General features: G+C 53.2%; 9 protein-coding genes across 9 annotated transcripts; 4 read left to right on the top strand and 5 right to left on the bottom strand.

Annotated features, from left to right (window-relative positions):
• Positions 1–764: 764 nt before the first annotated feature.
• On the bottom strand, positions 765–2,336 carry PG986_012127 (uncharacterized protein; the record flags this gene model as incomplete). Its single annotated transcript, XM_066848349.1, has 1 exon — positions 765–2,336. The coding sequence occupies one exon, from the start codon at positions 2,334–2,336 to the stop codon at positions 765–767; it is 1,572 nt and encodes a 523-aa protein (XP_066695045.1).
• Positions 2,337–3,246: 910 nt separating this feature from the next.
• On the bottom strand, positions 3,247–5,677 carry PG986_012126 (general negative regulator of transcription subunit 5; the record flags this gene model as incomplete). Its single annotated transcript, XM_066848348.1, has 4 exons — positions 3,247–3,307; positions 3,736–4,246; positions 4,301–5,363; positions 5,423–5,677. 4 exons carry the CDS (start codon positions 5,675–5,677, stop codon positions 3,247–3,249), a joined length of 1,890 nt encoding a protein of 629 aa, XP_066695044.1.
• A 185-nt stretch (positions 5,678–5,862) lies between these two features.
• PG986_012125 (uncharacterized protein) lies at positions 5,863–6,772 on the bottom strand (the record flags this gene model as incomplete). Its single annotated transcript, XM_066848347.1, has 4 exons — positions 5,863–6,348; positions 6,401–6,428; positions 6,532–6,539; positions 6,752–6,772. 4 exons carry the CDS (start codon positions 6,770–6,772, stop codon positions 5,863–5,865), a joined length of 543 nt encoding a protein of 180 aa, XP_066695043.1.
• Positions 6,773–7,216: 444 nt separating this feature from the next.
• On the top strand, positions 7,217–8,027 carry PG986_012124 (uncharacterized protein; the record flags this gene model as incomplete). The annotated part of the gene is made up of 5 exons (XM_066848346.1): positions 7,217–7,223; positions 7,314–7,492; positions 7,631–7,673; positions 7,731–7,924; positions 7,983–8,027. The coding sequence occupies 5 exons, from the start codon at positions 7,217–7,219 to the stop codon at positions 8,025–8,027; spliced, it is 468 nt and encodes a 155-aa protein (XP_066695042.1).
• A 436-nt stretch (positions 8,028–8,463) lies between these two features.
• Positions 8,464–9,315, bottom strand: PG986_012123 (uncharacterized protein; the record flags this gene model as incomplete). The annotated part of the gene is made up of 1 exon (XM_066848345.1): positions 8,464–9,315. One exon carries the CDS (start codon positions 9,313–9,315, stop codon positions 8,464–8,466), a length of 852 nt encoding a protein of 283 aa, XP_066695041.1.
• Positions 9,316–11,331: 2,016 nt separating this feature from the next.
• PG986_012122 (uncharacterized protein) lies at positions 11,332–12,262 on the top strand (the record flags this gene model as incomplete). Its single annotated transcript, XM_066848344.1, has 3 exons — positions 11,332–11,492; positions 11,517–11,987; positions 12,058–12,262. 3 exons carry the CDS (start codon positions 11,332–11,334, stop codon positions 12,260–12,262), a joined length of 837 nt encoding a protein of 278 aa, XP_066695040.1.
• Positions 12,263–12,999: 737 nt separating this feature from the next.
• On the bottom strand, positions 13,000–14,631 carry PG986_012121 (imidazole glycerol phosphate synthase-like protein; the record flags this gene model as incomplete). Its single annotated transcript, XM_066848343.1, has 1 exon — positions 13,000–14,631. The coding sequence occupies one exon, from the start codon at positions 14,629–14,631 to the stop codon at positions 13,000–13,002; it is 1,632 nt and encodes a 543-aa protein (XP_066695039.1).
• A 668-nt stretch (positions 14,632–15,299) lies between these two features.
• PG986_012120 (uncharacterized protein) lies at positions 15,300–16,315 on the top strand (the record flags this gene model as incomplete). The annotated part of the gene is made up of 3 exons (XM_066848342.1): positions 15,300–15,440; positions 15,499–16,196; positions 16,261–16,315. The coding sequence occupies 3 exons, from the start codon at positions 15,300–15,302 to the stop codon at positions 16,313–16,315; spliced, it is 894 nt and encodes a 297-aa protein (XP_066695038.1).
• A 1,616-nt stretch (positions 16,316–17,931) lies between these two features.
• PG986_012119 (uncharacterized protein) lies at positions 17,932–18,922 on the top strand (the record flags this gene model as incomplete). Its single annotated transcript, XM_066848341.1, has 2 exons — positions 17,932–18,271; positions 18,417–18,922. The coding sequence occupies 2 exons, from the start codon at positions 17,932–17,934 to the stop codon at positions 18,920–18,922; spliced, it is 846 nt and encodes a 281-aa protein (XP_066695037.1).
• Between the last annotated feature and the right edge of the window lie 803 nt (positions 18,923–19,725).

Below are 19,725 nucleotides of genomic sequence, written 5' to 3'. Positions count from 1 at the left end.
GCGAAGATTAGCACCAGCAGCTGGCCTAGACTCATTCCTGACAAAATGATCCAGGACGGCCTTCTTCGTCCTCGGAATCAAACCACTCATCAGCATCTCTACGACAACTTTCCGCCCTCCGCTTGGAAAAGAGTCACCACCGTTGCAGCCAACAGATGTAGTTTCTCCTTAATCAACTTATTCATAATCATTACCGGGACGCATCCAGCAGTTACTGCTTGGGACTTTTCTGTGCTACTTGCTACCGCGTTTGGCGGCAGTCGTTACCTCTCCAACACCTCATGTAGGCGGACACGTATGAAAGGCCCAGGAGTTCTCACGGTCTCATGTAAAGCGGCAAGTGGGATGGCGATGCCAGGACTCGGAGTGGTCGTTGCAATAGTATCCTTAGTCAATCTACATCCCTTTCTCGTAAGCTGGCTTCGGCATACCAGCATCGCAACGGAATAGGGGTAGCTCATATATGTTTTATGTCCACCGCTCCCCGTCCCCGCATTGAAATAGGGATAGCTCATAAATCTGGTGTCAATTGTGGAAGGGCATTGCCCATAGCTCACAGAAAGAAACAGTTCTTCGCTACTAGTCGGCTATATATATCGTCTGGCTTAGGTAGTCCGTCCCTGGGCCACGTGAACGGTCCGTGTTTGGGTTAATTCTGTTGGTACTAATATATACGGCTATTCCAACACTACACGCCAAACTCCATCCTGGGTATAATCGCCACACCAACGTTCTGCACTTCAATCTTGCCATACCATCTTTCATTAATGCAAACCCGACTTTTCCGGCGGCATGCTGCTCGGGTCATTCTCTGCCGTAACGCCACTGTACGCCGGCCGCTCGGCCGGACCTGAGAGGTTCTGTGCCATGGCTTCATCGTAACTCGGGGGCGCATCATCGTAGCCTGGTGCGTTATTTGAACCCAATTGAGGCGGGTAGAGCGCATCGTGAGGAGGCGGCTGCTGCTGCTGCGAGGACGAAGCTACCGACTGACGAGGCGGCAGCGACGGCGGCTGCGGCGTTGTCTGCTGAGGTCTGTAGGATGAGGTGTCGAGAAGCTGTGCCGGGGGTGAGATGCCCGAGAAGACTTCCACCTTCGATAGCTTCAGGGGCAGATAGAGCATTTGCGGGTAAAAGACAACACCCTTTCCCTTGGGATTGGGTAGACCCCAGCTGAGGCCAATCTTGACTTCGAGCTCGTATCGTCGTTGGAGGTTGCAAGCCGTGAAAGACGGCGCTATCGTGTTGGGCAAGGGCAGGTTCGCCCACAAGCCATCCGGAATGACGAACTCGGAGCCGACAGGATCTTGCGGCTTGCCGATGGGGATCTGCATGTTGGACTCCGAACACACGACCCAACGAGTCACCTCGGTGTTTTGCAGGTGGTGCGCCCGCACACTGGTGAACCCTATGAGCGCGACTTCCAGCGAAATCACATAGACTTGTGCCGTGGTTGGTTCGAGCTTCTTGGCAATCAATCGCAGAGGGACGGGCTGGTTGCAAGTGAGAATGCTCGGAAAAGGTAGGCGCGCAGACATTTCTATTGTGGGGGGTGGTTCCTGTGCCTCGTCCGTGTTCTCTGCAGAGTGCTTGTTGGATCCAAAGAAGGAACGTTTCTGCTTGTATGGCGCCGGCGACCGCGGTTTGAAGCTGAAGGGGCGGCGCGCGAATGCCTCCTGGGTGGTCCTCGGAGGCCGCGGCGGCTCGATGGGGAGAAACTTGAAGCCAACCTGGTACCGCCAGTTCTCTTTGAAGAAGCCAGGGCGCTGAATGGTAACTTTTATATAGTAGCGTATCTCAGCCTCGCGGGGGAAGCCGGTCAGCGAAGGGGGCAGGGTAGACCTAACGTGTTGGAGCATCATCTGCTTGGTTCCATCCATGGTCCGATAGCCACCAAAACCAAGCAGGCTCTGGTTTGTTGAGGCGCCTCCCACACCGTTCAATCTTGCCAAAGCCTGGGGATCTCCGCATATGTTATTCAAGGGCAGCTTCAACTTGAAGGGGAATTCATGTTGCCCAGGATGTAGTACGCCAGGTATCGCCCCCACAGCTGAGGAACCCATAGCTCTCTCGTCGGGATATATCTGCTGCACCAGGTAGAGCAGCTTGTGGTTCTCCGTCACGACATCTCCGTATCCGGGGCCTGGCGTAGAGGCACGCCGGCGATCGTAGTCGAACTCGGGCGTAGAAAGGGCAGTCCTCGATTCCCCCTCTAGCTTGATCACAATGTTGCCCACATTTTCAGGCCTGTTGAGGCCCAAGAGGACCCGACCCGAAACAAAGTCGAGGTTCGTGAAGAAGTCGGGCGCATTGTCGAGCGCTATTCGTATCGACATCGTGGGCAGTGCCGCTGTTGGTGTTGCTGTGAATTGCTAGGGTTGGAAGATCTCAGAGGTGCGAAAGGCGGGCAGCTCGGTTGGATGTTGATCGGGTAAGACGGCTGGCTCTAGAATGGCCTGACTCTAGTAGGAATCGAATATGTCCTACACGTCGCAAACGTGGAATTGTAGGAAGAAATCAAGGCTCGGCCATACTGAGAGGGGTTCTGCAGAACATGGAGCTGCTCAAAAGACATTTGAGGGAACATGGAAGTGCCGGCGCATTGTATCGCAAAAGTCTTGGGTGAAGCTGCCCAGCGTTGAAGGGAAGCTTCGGGTCGCTAAGCCTCCATACCCCACGTAATCCAGCACGACGCTCTGCCCAGCTGGGCTATGAGGTATGTCATCATATCTTATCCTTATCGCCCACTTAACTAACTGACTGCTTATCGCGTCTGGGCTTGCTAATTGCATACATCCACTCACCTCTCCATCAATGTCTTCCTACTTTTGAACATTCTCACTCTCATGGTTAGTAGACAAGACAGCCACAGCTCACTCATTGGCTTGGTCAATTAAGAGCCAGAACGATTGCAGAGGGGAACGAACCCTGGAGGCTCATTGTCGAATTGTGTCGTGACACACGTATGCTAGTAGTAGAACATTGATGACCAGACCCTACGCCGACCAATCCATTTGGCAGACAAGCCCCTGATCAGACTCCTCCGTTGTAAATTGCAAACCACCTTAGAAATCGAAACGAGAAATTCTCTGTAAGAACACCGGCACATGAGCCTGACTATGTGCACATAGCTGGCCTAACTCATTGCCACGTTCACTGAGCCTAACCTAGCGAAAAGACGACGAGATTGCATTTGCGTTGCGTTGCCTTGAACTGCTTCAATTCTAAATCCCAGGCGTAGTCACCTTAGACTTCGTCCTCCAGATATCGGTAGGCAAATTTGAAGTCGGCCTTTCGACGGTTCATCCTGTAGAGTTTGTTAGCAATGCGTTCAACTCCATTTATAGATTGCCGACTACTCTTCCCCAGTGCCAGTCTACGCCAACCTTCGCCAATGGCAGCCAGTAGTCGCCGGTTCTCGCTAACAGCGAGAGTAGTCGCCGTCTTCGCTGACCTAGACCGGAGAGAGAGAGAGAAAGAAAGAAAGAAAGAAAGAAAACAAGCAAAATTAAAAACCACCAAAAACGATACACGGGGTATTAACCCCCGAAATCAACGATAGGACGCAAAGACTCTAGGGTAAAACTGCGGAACAAGAAACGGATTGGGGATGCAATAACAAGGATACAACAACTATCGGGTACATCATAACTCCCATCTCTGTCTCTAGTGCACTAGCACTATGCCTCGCCAAACGCAGCAAAATCAAGACCTTGTGAGAAGAGTGCTACTAACCATGTGGACTCGTAATCGAAGAAGCGGTAAGTGCCTTGTTCGAACTCTTCCGTTATCGACTTGGGCTCTTCGTGTCGTTGGAACCACGTTTGGTACTGCTTGTGGAATCGCCAGCTTTGGTCTTTCAGCGCCTTGGCAGCGAGGTACTGTTGATACGTCCCTTGCTTGTAGTAGAAGACGTAAAACAGCGTATCGGGGTCAATCCGAGAATACAGTCGCGGGTCATCGAAGATAGCCAGAGGCTCCTGGGGATATTGGGACAGCGAAGAATGGCGATGCTCAGGTCGATACTTCCGAGGAGCATCAGCATCCGCAAGATCCGGGGTATTCGTCTGAGAAGCATGCATCATTCTAAGATGTGCTTGCGATGACACCGGAAGCTCGCGCTTCCTGGTGACATTGAATGAATCGAGAAGATCTGACAGAGACGCAGGCAGATGATAGATGGACTCTTCCTCCTCGTCCTGGTCGTTGGGCTTGACGCCGTTGGAGGCGCCATTTGTTTGCGGAGCTGTTCAGATAATCAGTATGCCTTTGTAACAAAGTGGGTAGGGAAACCACCAACCTTTGGATAGCGAAGCAGGCGGCACTGGGGACTTGCCCGCAGCCTTGGCGGCCGCCTTCTCCTTCTTAGCCACAGCTGCAACAGCCGGTATAGGCTCGGAAATCCTGGAGTCGGTTATGCTGGAAGGCGCAGATGGCCTCGATTCTGAAGTAGCGGGCTGTATCGATGCGATGCTCGGTGAGCTTGTAGCACTCGTCCGTACACCGGGTAGTGGCGAGACGCCTGTTGAAGGCACGACCGGCTGTGAGCCAGGAGGCGGAGGCAAAGGAGCAATGCCGAGGTTGTTCTTGTCCGCTGCCGCCGCCGCCGCCGAAGCATACTTCAAACCCTCGCCGGCAGGCCGTGTCGGCAAAGACGCCGGCTTCATGCCCACGGTCGTGCTGCTTCCGTTAGTGACGGTTGACAGGGGATTATGCAGTGTCGCCAGCGTTGGTAACGGGGATTTGAGTTGTGCGGATGGCCGTCGGCCGGCCGCAACAACGGCATCCACTGCTGTCCGCGCCGGCTTTCCTGGTAAGCTACTCGGCCGCGGCTCGTTTTCGGGAGCCTCGTCTTGTATTGACTGAGTATCTTGGGAAGATACACGGTCGTTGTCGGGATTGATGCCAAAGATATCCTCATCTTCTTGCAACTGCAATTCGTCGTAGAGCTCCTCGTCCTCGACGAAGTCGTCGTTCATGCCATCCGATACGTAATATCGTATGCTCTCTTCCAGGTCTGTCACCTGCTCCGACTCCACACCACCGTTTTCCAACGAGCGCCGGATCAGCTCCATCTTGGCTTGATGCCATTTGTGTCGCTCGATGATATGCTCGATTGCTGCTATCCGGTCTGCCTTCACTGTGTTGACCTTGCCCTTCTTCATGGTGGCGTGTATCGACTCGCTCTCGGCTTCCAAGGCCTCGATTTGTTGTTCCAGCTCGTCCACCATGCCTGCCAAGAACTCGCTCGATTCGACCTTGGCCTGCTCTTTGGGATCGAGTTTCGCCTGAGCCGACAGACCCTCTTTGGAGTACGCTTTGGTCTTCATGGCCTTCTCTACGGCCTTGAACCTCTCCATTTGCTGGACGATGATATTTTAGCCATATTCAACTGCACGTTCAGGTAGCATTAGACACCAACCGTTTCTATCAGCTTGCGGTGCTCCAACAGCGGAGCCTTGTCCTTGATGTCATTGCTGGCCGCCCAAGTCTTTATCTGGTCTCGCAAGCGCTGGAGCTTCTTGATCTCACGCTTCAAGTTGTCCTCTAGCTTCTCCTTCTGGGCGGGATTATTCGACTGTTCTATTTTCTCATAAATCGCCTCGAATTCAGCTACGCCCTCGGCCACCTTCTTGAAGCATTTGTCGACTTCTTGCTGCAACTTGCGTGCGGCCATTTTGACAAAAGCCCCTGTGGCGGAGGGTGATGGAACGGGGTAAAGATGGTGGGAGTAATGATTCTGGGAAGAAGGCTGTGTGCCTTGGGATTAGATGTATGACTGCGATGAATCGATCGAGGAGCTCGGGATGCGTCGGTCGATCGAACGGGGTTCGATGCTTTCACAAAGTGAATGCGGTGCGACTATGGCCACGGCTGAGGGACTGTTCGGCTGAGGCAAAAAATACGAGGTGAGTTGGCCAGCCAGGTGCCTGATGTGATGCTGTTGGGGTTTCGAGTTGGAAAGGCGACGGATCCAATCGCAACGAGGAAGCCGGCAAGACAAGCAAAACCAGTTGCCGCTGGAGGGGTGGGAGGTTGGATTGAATGCGAAGCTGCGACTGTTGACGTTCGTCGCTCGGTTTTGGTTGAACCGAGAAAAACAAGAGGCAGTGGTGCGAACGAGAAGATGGCAATTCGTCTGTTTGCTCTTCGGCAGGCGCAGGTGGTATGTCGAGTGAGTGCAGGTGAGCTGGGGGGGGTGTTGCGGAAAAGGTCAAGTACCAACTTGCCAACCAAAGCTCTCCAATCAGCTGGAGGGTCGGCTTGGGTCAGTCCAAGCAATTCCGTTGCGTGATGAAAAGCCGAAAGAGAGATTAATGTGAAATCACCATGCGACTGTGTGACCAGCTTGCTGCTGAAGCGTGCTCGCAATTGCAATTTTTAGAACGTTGATACGTACAACGTGGATGCTGTAGGCATTTGACGTTCTGTCAGAGGTAGGTTAGAGTGAGGTGGAATTAGAAGGCCGGGCCACTTATTTTGCCTTGCAGCGAGTAAGGATGGGCCAGCCGCCCGCTACACACAACTTACCTCATAGGCTGGAACAATGAGCATCAATCGATAGCGCAGCCCAGCACAAGCACAAGCACAGCACTTGTCAGCCGTACAGCCAGTATTCGATGTACTTAGTGGCAGGGGAGGGAGGGAAGAGTGGCACAAAAGTGGCAGTGGGCTGGAAGCAACCTTGCGTCCAAACGCAAATTAGGTGCAGTATCATTGATGTTAATCCTCCAATTTACCTGTTACTTACGGTGCACGACCGGGGAGGCATCGCCCCCAATCGATAGGTTATCAAGCAATTAAGCATTGCCTTCGGTCGAAATTTTTAACGGCTCAGTTGATCACACCCAAGGCACTCTCAACACTCTAGGTGTCCCATGGGTATGGATCAAGTTGGAGTTTGAATACGCCCCCTGCCCACGATCTACCCTTGCCGAGACCAGAACGTGGACTTTTCCAATTGCGCATCTGCAGCTCTCTTCCCACCCGTCGTGGCCTAGCAGCCAGCCCCTCCCCCCACGTCCCTCTCTACCTGCCGACGACCGGACAAGCTTGCAGGTAGCCGTCTTCCAGCGCCGTAGCAGCTGTCGTTTGATGTGGCACATACCTAGGTTAGGTTACACACACACACATACAGCTCGTGAAGCTCGTGAAGCTCCACTATACATACCTAGGTATATTTGCAGTGCGGATAGGAACATAAGCGAAGGCAAAGATGAAAGGTATGTTAGATCAAACTCAAAACCAAACCAAAAAATATGTGGATAAAGGCTAGCATGGATATTAATTGCGTGCTTATCTCTCTAATGCAGCCATCCTGCAGCGCGTGCTGTCCGCATCGGTGACGGTGGATAAGGAGGTGGTATCCTCCATCGGCAAGGGCGTCTTGGTGTTCGCTGCCGTCGCGCCGGGCGATACAGAGAAGGAGGCAGACTCGCTCGCCGCCAAGGTACTCAAGATGAAGCTGTGGGATGATGAAGCCGGTGGGAGAGTAAGTGCGGCATGATTCCTTGTCCCCTCTTTAGGGATGGAGGGGCCTTGCTGCTCCTCCCCCTTTTCCCGGTGACCCCCTTCGACTCAATAGCTTGCCTCGGTTCCAGCGTTGACCCCGTCTACCTCTCATACACAGTGGAAGAAGAGCGTACAGGATATTGAAGGTGAAGTACTATGTGGTAGGTGCTTATTTGCTCGCCGAGTCTCGTAGCGAATACTCATTGATGCTCGTGTAGTATCCCAATTCACGCTTCTAGCCTCAACGAAAAAGGGCAACAAGCCAGATTTTCATGGCGCCATGGGAGGTAACGAGGCGAAAGTGCTGTACGACTACTTTTTCAACAAGGTGCAGCAAGGATACAAACCAGAGAGGGTGAAGAACGGCGTCTTCCAAGCCATGATGGAAGTTGCCCTGGTGAATGATGGGCCAGTAAGGCGATTCCAAATACAGCCTTTTGCGCGATGCAGTTGCTTACTATGTGCTACAGGTCACACTCGAGTTGAATGCTGGGCAAAAAGCTCCAGCAGGGTGATAGCATCAAACTTGTCAAAGAGTTCAATCGTGACTGAGAAGCCTTTCATGCTTGGTAGATCGAGGGATACCCTACTTACGCTGAGATCCATATTCTTCAAGGCGGCAACTTCAGTTCAAAAGTATAGACATTCCATTATGCATATAAACTAAAGCAATGTTCATAGAAAGAGGGTATCGACTATCTAGACAACCAAATATAGACCAACTGACGGCGTTTGCTTTGCTGGCCTCCAAACAACTCCTAAATCAGAATCATAACCTTAAAACTCCAGGAACCCCTTACGACTCCTATTCGTGACGGTATCGGGGTATAAATCGCCATCCAAAAATGTAATTCTCCGCCAATGCCCATCTGTGACCTGAAAGTCGGATCGAATCCGATAACTGGACTGAAACGTAAACGTTCAGTATCTGCTCGCAGTCCCGTTGTCCCCTCAGCGAGATGGCTGGGGCACTTTTCGAGCTCGTCTCTTGGCCACAACAACAGGGTCCCATGTGCCTGAGAAAATGTCCTCGCATTCATCTTCGTCCTCCGAGTCGAAAACGATCGGTTCGGCATCCGGCGCAGGCTTGGCTTGCCGGGTCGTCGCGGTCTCAAACTCTGGGACACCCGAGACGACGGCGTCTTCCCAGTGCCTGCAGTCCACCGTCCGGTGGGTTTCGAGTATGTATTTCCCGACTTTGTATTTCTGGGACTCTTCCTTTGCATCAACGTATTTCCATCCCACCTTAGCATGGCATATACTGCACGTCACGTCGGCCACGATGTGCGAGCCTGTAACCAGTAGACGTGACTCGGGCTTGCCAACTCTGATATTTACGAGACTTCCCGAGCCTGGACCCCCCTTCCCATCGTTCTCGGGAGGCGAGACGAGATATGCCCTCCCATAGCGTCCGGTGAAGCCCTTGCTGACGATCTGCGAGGCGAAGGCCAGGTCTGTAGAGCACGTTGAGCACCGAATGGTGTCGGGGTGAACTTTCAGGAGTCTGGGGCTCTCCGGCTGCTGCTCCTCTATGCTTTCGACGTAGTCGCCTGAGGAGGAAGCAAAGGAGAGCCGCGACGGAGCGTATGTTGAGGATCCCGAGGAGCTTCCGACCGAGCTCGAGAGTGTAGAGTCTGTGGGCGAGCTGGATAGGGGCGGCACGGAGTTCTCGGATGGTGGAGAAGAGGGGATTGGGCTTGCCGGCGAGACTTGTCGTCGTTTGAAGGGAAGGCTAAAGCTCGGGAGCAGATATAACGGGTATCGCGGCGGTGGACCGCCGGGCCAGGCCGTACCGTTGGTCATGTTGGGTTAGCAAGTTGCTTGTCAGGTCGGGTTGACGGCCAGTCAGGCCTGCAGGCTGCTATTCCTAAACTTATACTGCACCTTACTCAGGCACACGAAGGTGGGCAGGTTGTGTGTGCTATGGTCAAAGCGATACGAGACGAGGGAGGCGGTACTCGATCTAAAGAGTGCCGTAAATGTTCCCCGCGTCACAGAGAGAGAAGAAACAAGTCTGGTGAAACCATCTGTAGGTTTCTCGACTTGCACAGTACCTCGGGTAGGAGAAAGAACGGGAAGTAGGAAACAAGCTTCGACTGAGCAACAGAGGAGCGAGCCCAGCATGAATACATACCTGCCCTCCAAGTGATTAGATAACAGCGGCCTCAAGCTAAGAGGAATATGGTCCCCGTGGCTCGTCGCATCATCCAGTCAGTCACCAGGTCAGGTCTGGAAGTCCCCTCTTGCCTCCGCTTATCGTTGCTACCCGAAAGAAAGTCAACTTTATTAATCATTATGGTCTCTGCACGCCGTGGCCTAGCTCGCATGTCGGCAACGACCAGAAGGCCGCCGTCACCCGAGATCCTTGTCTTTCATGCCTTATCGATACCCGACTCAGCTTAAAGGAAAGTGGAACCGCCCCTCCGCTTCGCTTGTGAATGCGGGGCGACGCCGTCTTTGTTTCCTCCTCCCTACTTGTTCGGGGCGAGACCAAACAGCAGATGTGGAACGAAGTGGGCAATAGGAGGCTCTGGAGAGGTGATGGTTGTCTATCATGCATGATAGAATCGTATGTACAACACACAGACTCTGACGCCGCCTCTACATATGTATATAACAGTCCATAGCAACAGCCAGGATGGCATCATGCACACCATCACTATGATGGAACCAAAGAGAGGACCCCTGAATTAACTGGGCTCCTGGCTCTTTTTTTCTACGCCAAGGACTTTTTGGGGACTACTGCTGTTCCAGCAACCGGCGGGTTCGGGAAGCAGTGGAACAAACATCAATATCAGATACGTAGTAGATGTAACCTCAGAGGCAGGTCAGGAGACGAGACCCAAGAGGGTACTGAAGCAATCAATCAACTCGCCCAGGACGATCGCGCGCGCAAGCAGGAGTGTGCGGTGTAAGCCGAAGCAGGTGACTCGAATGATGGGATGGGTGCCGGAAACCGGTGTGCCCCAGAATTGCGTTACTTGCTAGACTCCAGCACCGAACTCTTACCAGCCATGATAGTCATTGACAGCCCTTGCCAACCTGTGTTCTCCGACAATTGGTGAGTCAACATCGAACCACTTGGAGTGTTAAGAGAACCGCTTAGGGTATTTGTATTCGTCTCGAACTCCTGCAATTTCTTGTCTTTGGGTTTCTGTCGTGTAATATGACTTGAAAGAATTGTCAAGCGAAGACAAAGCGAAACGTGTATGAGTTGATGGAAATGATTGACTGACTGGCTGTCAGGTTGGTGGCTCTAACAAGCTGTTGCCACGCTATGGGCTGGGCTAGAGAGAAGCAGGCTTGGCGTCCAGTGGGCGTCCATTCTGTCCAGTGGGCGTCCTTGGTAGGGGCTGCAGTCAAAGGCCGTTTCCAGAATTTAGCGGGCGCATTGATCGCCATGGTCGCCTTGGCCGCCCAATCAGATCCACTCACCCCAATCTGCATTGAACCTTCAGCTATTTCTGCTCCCTCTGCTCCCTCCCCCAAATTCCCAATTCCTGCTTTTGCTTTTCCTTTTGACCGCTGCCACACCAAACCAATCAAGCACCACGCTGAATCTTTTCCCTCAAAAGTCAGAATCCCAAGACACAAAAAACCACACACCAACTCCTCCATCCCCGAGTCCAGACAAGAATCTGCATCCACAAAGCCAATTGTCACTCAGCAACCCCGACCTCGCCTCCATCTTGCGCACGAGTCAAACAACTTGAACCCGCCCAGCCACTGTTCGCCGACTGTCTGTCCCCAGACACCAACCTCCCACCACCTCTTCCGAAACCCTTTTCCCAAGAAGAACCCTGGAGTCAACCGAGAGCAATGGCGCCAATGAAAAATAACAGTAGTAATAATTTAAGTAGTAACTATGGCGAGGCCGTCGCGCGCCAGGCCAATGTCCTCGCCAGTTGCTATGTCGTGGACCCTTCGGCGTCGCTGAAGGGCATGCACTACTGCACTACCGTGGCTGCAGGGGCCGAGTGGTATTCCTGAGGTTCCTATCTCAGGCCTACCATCCCCTCCGACAAGTCCCCCCCTCGCGGCCATCACCTCGAACAACGAGCTCGCTCTGAAGCCCAAGGCCAAGAAACACTCGGCCAGTTCGACCCGCCGCAACACCGCCACCAGCCGCCGAGGGGGGCAACACTCCAGATCAGGGAAGAATGTGAGAGATTCTTTTGCGAGACCATGAAATCCGTGTTCCAGGTTGAGGGGAACATGGCCGGTAATGGCTCCATCCTGACGGGTGTTCAAACACCACCTACACCGCCTGACGATTACTTCACCCCACCGTCTTCCTATTCTTCCAGCATCGGCAGCCACACAATCGAAGGCGCCGCAGGACTCTGTGGATGGATGGAGTTCTGGGACTACGTTGGAGGTGCTAGCTTCCGCGCTTTCATTGCCGACGACGGCGAAGAGCGATCTCTCTTTGCCTTCTTTGACTCGGGACTTATTGGTCGCGACTTGAAACAAGCGTACGTTTCTCCCCCTTCCCTACCTGCCCGCTTACCATACCGTATTCGACTGCTAACTTGGCCCATGTAGTCTTATCGGCTTGATCGAGCTCGCCGATCCCTTGGAGTGCTCCCGTGTCGTCATTTGCATGGAACGATCGATACCCGAGGACGACGCCAAAGCACTGATGAGAAGTCTTCAGTGGGTTGGCTTCGAACTCACAACACTGGACCACTGGTCCGGAGACGTGGACACCACCAGCAACAAGTGGTTGTTCATGGGCATGGAAGTCTAAAGAATTTCCGCATTTGTCAATTCATTAGGAGTCGCAGTCTTTTCTCCATAATCATTTCCCTCGTCCCATCGCTCGATACCGTCTTTTCCGATCGCATCGCCTGCCTGGGGTTCTAGGGAGGTTTGCAGGTCTTCTGGGAGCATTGTGTTTTGTCATTTTTTCCCAGTCTCTTTTTTAGTACCATGATTTTATGCATTGGTGACGCTGCATTTGGGAGTTTTTGTGTCCGGGAATTCGCGTCTTGGGGTTGTCTTAGCCAAATTTTGTTGTACGTACTCAGGTCGGTCAGATTGTCGGTTGCGAAGCCTATTCTGTACACTACCTGTCGTCGTCCGTTTGGCTATCTGAGGGATTATCATCTGGGTATCTTTGTAATGAGTGAATTGTGTCAATGTTTAATATAGGAAACGGTTTCCACGAGAGGGTAAAAGCTTTCAATATAGGAATTTGCATTTTTCACGTGTTAGCATCCTATGAACTGTGCCATGATGTATGTCAGACATGGACAATTGCCTAGTTGCAAGCATTGGATGTGGCGATATGTTCGTGTATCCTAACTACGCTTGTTTGTCCTGAGATTGGTATTTCAAGGTAACCTTGGAAGAATTTCTTATGGTTATGTGTCATGTAGACCATCCTCTCTATAAGCCCAATAACCCCCCGTCCTTCCTTTTTCCATTGCGTAGATTGCTACTCCGCTCCCTCACCGTCGTTACCATTTGTCTGTACTGCTACTTCTATAATTCACCTTCGAACTGCCTGACCTCAAGCCCCTTTTCGGCCAGGTAATCCTTGACCTGCTGCACCGTGTACTCGCCCCTGTGGAACATGCCCGCGCCCAGCGCGGCATCAGTGGGGGTCTTCTGGAAGACCTCCTCGAAGTGGCCCGGGTTGCCGGCGCCGCTCGAGGCGATGACGGGGATGCGGATGGAGCTCTTGACCTGGTTGATGAGCTCGAGGTCGAATCCGCTGTTGGTGCCGTCGCGGTCGATGCAGTTAAGCAGGATCTCGCCGGCGCCCATGGCCTCAACGGCCTGGACCAGCTCAACCACGTCCATGTCGCGGGTCTCGCGGCCGCCCTTGATGGTGCAGGCGTACCAGCAGTACTCCTCACCCTTGGGGCCGGGGAACGCGGTGCGAATCGTCGCGTGTCTCGTGGCATCTTGCTTGGGCACGAAGACGCGCTTGGGGTCGATGGAGACGACTACCGCCTGATTGCCGTAGGCCCGGCTGATCTGCTCGATGGCCGTGTTGCCAAATAGCTTCCTGCCGAGGCTGTAGTACTCTTCGGCCGCCAGCACAGCGTCGCTGCCAATGCTCACTTTGTCTGCGCCGCTTTTAAAGTACATGGTGGCGATTTCGAGAGCCGATACCTTGGTGCCGTCCGTATCGACCGTGTCGCGGATACCTCCGCCGATGGTCAGGGGTACAAAGACGGTTTCTGCCGTGCGGCGCAGGATTTCCAGCATGGGCAGATCGGCGATCGGGCAATCGCGGAAGGAAGTAATGTTCAAGAAAGTGACTTCGTCCGCGCCCTGCTCGTAGTATTTCTTGGCCATTTCGACGGGCTTGCCAAGATTCCGCACGCCGCGGTCGTCGCCCTTTTCGCGCACATCGTATTGGTCGCCTTTGGTTACGACCAGGTCACCCTGGTCATTCGTCCGCACATCAAGGCAAGCTATCACACGGCGCGTCAATCCGCCCGTCGGCGCAGGGCCGGAGAGCTGCTGGCCCAGCGATTTTACTCCTTCGCCTGTAAGGAAGGACTTGATGAGCCTCAGACCCGCCACACCACTCTTCTCGGGATGGAACTGCGTTGCCAAAATGTTGTCCTTGGCCACTGCGCCTACGAAGGTCTCATTCCCATATGTTCCGGTGGCTACTGTCCACCCTTGCGCCTCGAGCTCTCCAGCCTTGTAAGGGTACATGTAGCTGTGTACGTAGTAGTACTTGCTGCCCGGATGCAGGTCGTGCAAGCTTTTGGAGCCTGAGTTCGCGCTGTTCCAGCCGATGTGTGGCACACTCTTGTCCTTGTCGTCGAACCGTTCCAAGTTCCCCTTTATAAGCCCCAGGCCCGGGACGCCCGGGTCCTCGACGGAGCCTTCAAACAGAGCTTGTATGCCTACGCAAATGGCCATAAAGGGCTTGCCGGAGGCAATGTGAGCGTTAATGGCAGGCAGGTAGCCGGCCGAGGCGAGCTGCGACATGCAGTGGCCGAAGTGGCCGACGCCGGGCAGGATCAGCTTGTCGGCATTGGCGACTTCTTCGGGGGAGCGAATCCAGGAGACGGTGTAGCCGCACTTTTCGATCGCGTTCGCAAGGGAGCGAATGTTGCCCGCTACATAGTCGAGCAGGTAAACTGTCGGCATAGCGGCCGTTAGGTGTGGTTTGTCTTCCTATGTGAGGGACGCAGGTACAAGGGCGAATTCGTAAACGAGGGCAGGTAACGGATGTGTTGATGACGGCGCGATTTGGATATACGCTACTAGCAATCTGGCAAGAAGGACCACGGGAAAGCGGTTTTATAGGTAAGTATGTGAAGCGTCGGGATCGACGTAGATGCCGGAATGAGTCAACGGGCAGATAGGTGGGATAGGTGAAAACAGTAGCTCACCCTCGACCCTCTCTCTCTTCAGCTGATGGATGGAGGGGTAGCAAGCACTGAATTGACCTTGACTTGAGCAACTGCCCCGCCATCCAGCAGCAAGTACAAGTACAAGTACAAGTACAAGTACAGGTACAGGTACAGGTGCAGGTACAGGCCAAAGTACATGCACGCGCAAGTGCATTTTTGATGGAACCCTCTTTCTTGAATGCACAAACACCAGCCCAAGCCCAACATTGAAGGATGGATGCCAACCAGGTCCATCCATCCTGAACGACCATTCCTTTTATTAAATCTTTACTTCAGCACCTGAGATTCGGCTACAGTTCCAATTCTATACCAATCTGCATTCATGACTACTCAGAGCCCAATTCGCTGATTATTCAATGCAACCCATGGTCAAGCCCTCAACGTACTCGACTATCCGTCCCGATGGATAACTCCTACCAGCCAGCAGCTTTCAACGCCGCTAGGCCAGATCCAAAGCTCACTAACACCCCTGCTGCGCTGCCACTTACCCAAGATGAAGAAGATGAAGACTGGGAATATGAATATTCCACGACAGAAACAGAGGTTTGTTCCCAAAAACCCCGTAGTCTTGGTCGTCGTTCAGGCTACTTACATCTGCTAGACATACTACGTGACCCTGGACCTTTCCAAGACGGATTTCATCAGCAAACAACAAAAGACTGTTATGAACGGTCGCGGTGGTCTGAAGGAAAAGTCTCACGATGAAATGTTGGCAATCAGATTCAGCGAGGACCGTGCTAAGTTCAGCAGAGATCCCACCATAGATGACGACGAAGAGAATGCCCCCGAAGGTGGGGATGGGGAGTTTGCAGATGAAGGCGACGACCCAGATGCTACCGAAGAAGTCCAGATTCTCGAGCTGCATTCCGCCAACCCCGTCATATCCTACCGAGGCCGGATATATGAGGGGCAATGGTCAGAGAACGTTGGCTCCGAAATGATACTTACCCAGCACAATGACGCCGAGCCGCTGCCCGCTATCAGGCAGCTGGATGGCGATATTGACCTCCTCGCCGTCTCTTCGGCCAGGATCATGACCTCGGAGAAGGTACTGAAACCTATCAATGAAAAGACCATGCGTCGGCAGCGTAAGATAATGTTTGACGAAGACGACTACGAGATAAGTGACAGCGAGAACAACCAAGAGCTTCTGGTGCCCAGACCTGAACCGGGGGCTTCGCGGGCTCGGGTCGAGCAGGGCGATTTCTTGGCCAAGTTCATTGAACTGAAGAGGAGGAAGGGGGAGACGGACGAGGTGACTGTTGTTGCTAAGACCAAGGAGAATATCAGCCGAAGGAAGTCGACCAAGAAGCCATCTCGCGGGAAACGTGCGAGGAGAAACCAATTAATCGCAAGCCTTCAGCCTCAAGGGCATGCGGAAGTCGGTGGGCGCGCTGGCTCGAACGCTAGAACCATAAGCTCGGATGAAAATGGATCTAGATCAACTCCAGCTCCTCGGCGGGAGTTGCACGATACCACTACGATGAGCATAAATCAATACGATGACGGGCAAGGGGGTAGCGATGATGCCTCAGATGAGGGTGACGATCAATACCAAGCATCGGGTGATTATCCGGATCACGATATGGACGATGATGAGAACTAGCTGGGCAAACAAACAGGGCTACACATACACTTTGAATATAGACTGTCTACTTGCATAAAAGTACAGTTGCCTAAAGGGTCGGAGGAAAAGTCGGTAATGATGTGTGGTAACGAACCTCGGCATCGGGTCACACTCCACGCCTTGAATCATATGTCCGCATCGTTATGAGGCTCAACTATGCCCAGATAACCAAGAGATGGTTTACCCAACTACTGGGGCCCCGAGCTTCCATCATTCCAGGAGATATATTGCTTTTGGTGCCATATCTCGGAGCACGGAACCTGGGAAGAATCACTTGATCCGAACAAACCTTTCTGTTTTACCGTGGCACAGATCATCGGCTTGACTAAGTTATCCGACCATCACCAGGAACGGGCATAGCTGAAGTATCTTTTATTGAACAGCAAGAAGGGGGGGGACTCGTATCTGCAGATTCCAAATATGGGGTTGTGCTGCTTTTCGTGCGCAGGACAGCAAGACCAGTGTACTCAGGGGGCTTGGTCATGCCTGGAAGTCTATCACTATGGCAGTCTGTCCCATACTTCTCTCAAGCTTTCGTGAGGAGGCGTCGGTTGGCCAGTCAGAGGTGCCTCTCGTACTGCGGGCGAGCAAACCTTCCCACAGCGAATGACTCGAAGCCGCTTGCTAAATGTGGCTTCCATTCCGCATTGCCGACAGTGTGTGTGCTGCCACAACTAGTGATAAAGTATCTTCAGATCACTCCATAAATGGGATCACGACTCCGATCATCTTGTTATTCAGGCACAACTTCCAAATCGGGATCTAGATCCTAGTCCCTTGCTTCTACGTCTGCTAAAAGACCGGCCAACCAACCCCATCGAGACATCTCCATCATCACTTAGCATGCGGGGATGGATTGGCAATTTCCCTTCTCTCGGACGCTGATGGGGTCTGCTGGGTATGATAAGTTGTTGGCATGGTTGCTACCAGCCAGCCACTGCTTTTCCCAAGGGGCCAAAAATAACACCTTGGCGAGTTTATTAATGTGTGAGAATAAGACGATAGTTGCCTACTTCTTCTCATGTTCCTTTATGTAGCCATGCGATGAGCCGGCAACAATGGTTTGTCTTCGAGCCTTCGCGGCTCCAAGCAGGACATTGGGTCGAGTCCGTGGCTGGGTAGCTTGCGCGTTCGTTCGTCCCAAGTATCAGCCAAGGGTGGCTAGATGCGCTCGCCCAATTACGTACCATTGTTGATGATGGGAGGGTGCTTTCGTTGAGGTCATATAAGGCCTTATTATCCCACCTTTGCTTCTCTTGATGGTCTAATGCAATGTTGCTGCAAGATGAGCCCAAGCATCTTTCCGGCTTCCCCTAGCAGCAGCACCACCACAGACGACGCATCGTCTGTTGTGACTACATAATTTCCCACACTCGCTTTTTCAGTTTGTTCAATCTGCAAGTAAGGATGAGGCATCATCTGGCCGCCATATGGTGTGCTGCTACTGTCTTGGAGCTTCTCCTCGTCGTCGGTGCTCTCGCGGACACGGGTGGCTACGGTTATGCGTATGCTTACGCGTATGGCGACAATAGCGGCGGCATGCCGTGTTTGATGGTAGCCGTCAAGAAGGTCCCGAAATGTGCCCAAAAATGCTTCATGAAAGGGGCGCCGAGTATAGGCTGTTCAGGCATAGACTTTGCCTGCCAGTGCTCGCAGCAGGCGTCCATGATGGCGGCCATTGAGGGCTGTGTGAAGGATGGCTGTCCTTCGGAAAAGTACCAGGAAGTGATCGATGGTGGTCAGGCAGGTTAGTAGTAGCCCCTTTCTTCATTCCTCCCTCCCTTCCGAGCCCTTGTGCGATAGTCGAGAGACGGATAGGGAAATGAGCTCCTACTTATGATGATGATTAGTGTGTGATTGTGTAAGTGGTTGTAAGAGCTCCACGGCTCCAGGGGGCGCCAGTGCCTCTGGGGTAGCTAGCGGTGCAGCCAGTGGCATGGGAGGTGGTAGTGCTTCGACATCGGCTTCCGTCGTCGTCAGCGGTGGAGGAGCTGCTAGTGGCGGCGGCGGTGGTGGGTATGCAACCAATATGCCCCCTCCAACGCCAAATGGAACATACACAGCGAAGCCGACCGTGTCCCCTGCTGCTTCAGCTACTGCGTCGGCCTCCGCTACCGCCTCGGCCGGAGGTGGCGGTGGCGGAGCTGGAACAGGGACGTACGTAACGGTGTCGGCAACAGCTGGGGCGGGCAGCTTGACGGTTTCGGTGACTGCGAGCGCTGGCAGTACCGGTGCAAGCGCAGGCGCAGGTGGAGGCGGCACTTACAAGACATCTTCACCGGCCGTGGCATCTACTAGCGCAACGGCGCCTCCTTCCGTTGTGACGGCTGGCGCGACTAGTCCCCAAGCCCCTATCGGCCTGGTGGCTGGTGTTGCCGTGGCTATGGCTCTGCTATGAACGGGATTGGCATATTCCCACGTGTTGGATCTCGAAACACTTTTGCGCTGCGCGTGCATCGTAACGAGAGAGCTTCGAAGAGTGGCTTGTGCGAGGCTTTTACTATGAGCATACCGCCTACTCATTGCTGGCTACACTGGGCCGAACCACACCATGCCATCACTCCGCCTCGTCTCGTGCTAAGATTACGTTTCTAGCTACGACCATGGTATGAATGGAGAGAGTGGATTTGGAAACTGTGCTATGGCGATTGCAGTGGTAGAAACAAGGAGAGGCAATACGGGGCGGTAACCTGAAGAAGAGTTAGGGGGCTTGGAAGTGAAGCGAGCACGGGACTGATGAACATCTACAAGACACCACAGCAAACCGAGTTATCTAACTGTCTTACTTTGGCATAAACTGCGCAGGCGCCCAATCTGATCCCGCTTTCCGACGGGAAATAATGCTGGTTGGCATTCCTCTGGTTAGGGGTTCCATCCGTCTTTTGTCTAGCAACAGTTTTCTTTTAGCATACATAATAAGGTATGGATCATTCCAGTAAGATGTATACGAATACAGGATCTGTATGCCGCCCAGGTGGTGAGTAGCACAGAAGCCAAATGTTTCCATGGATTCGACGAACTGCTGTTTGCGTTCATGCTCCTCTGTTTCGGTGAAACCCCGATTCGGAAGGGGATCACGCCAGGTAGCGTGAACCATTGATTTTACTCAAGCAGCACCTGTTGATTGTGTCCTCTCTCATCGAAAAGCCCGGATCCTGATTTCGTTGGGCTCCTGTAGTCAGGGGCTGGAGGTGCCACACC

The sequence above is a fragment of the Apiospora aurea genome (genome assembly GCF_038362705.1).
Source record: "Apiospora aurea strain CBS 24483 chromosome Unknown utg000008l_segment0_segment0, whole genome shotgun sequence".
NCBI classification, from domain to species: domain Eukaryota; kingdom Fungi; phylum Ascomycota; class Sordariomycetes; order Amphisphaeriales; family Apiosporaceae; genus Apiospora; species Apiospora aurea.
Note: the sequence above shows the minus strand (reverse complement) of the source record. Positions and strands in the feature narration are given on the sequence as shown.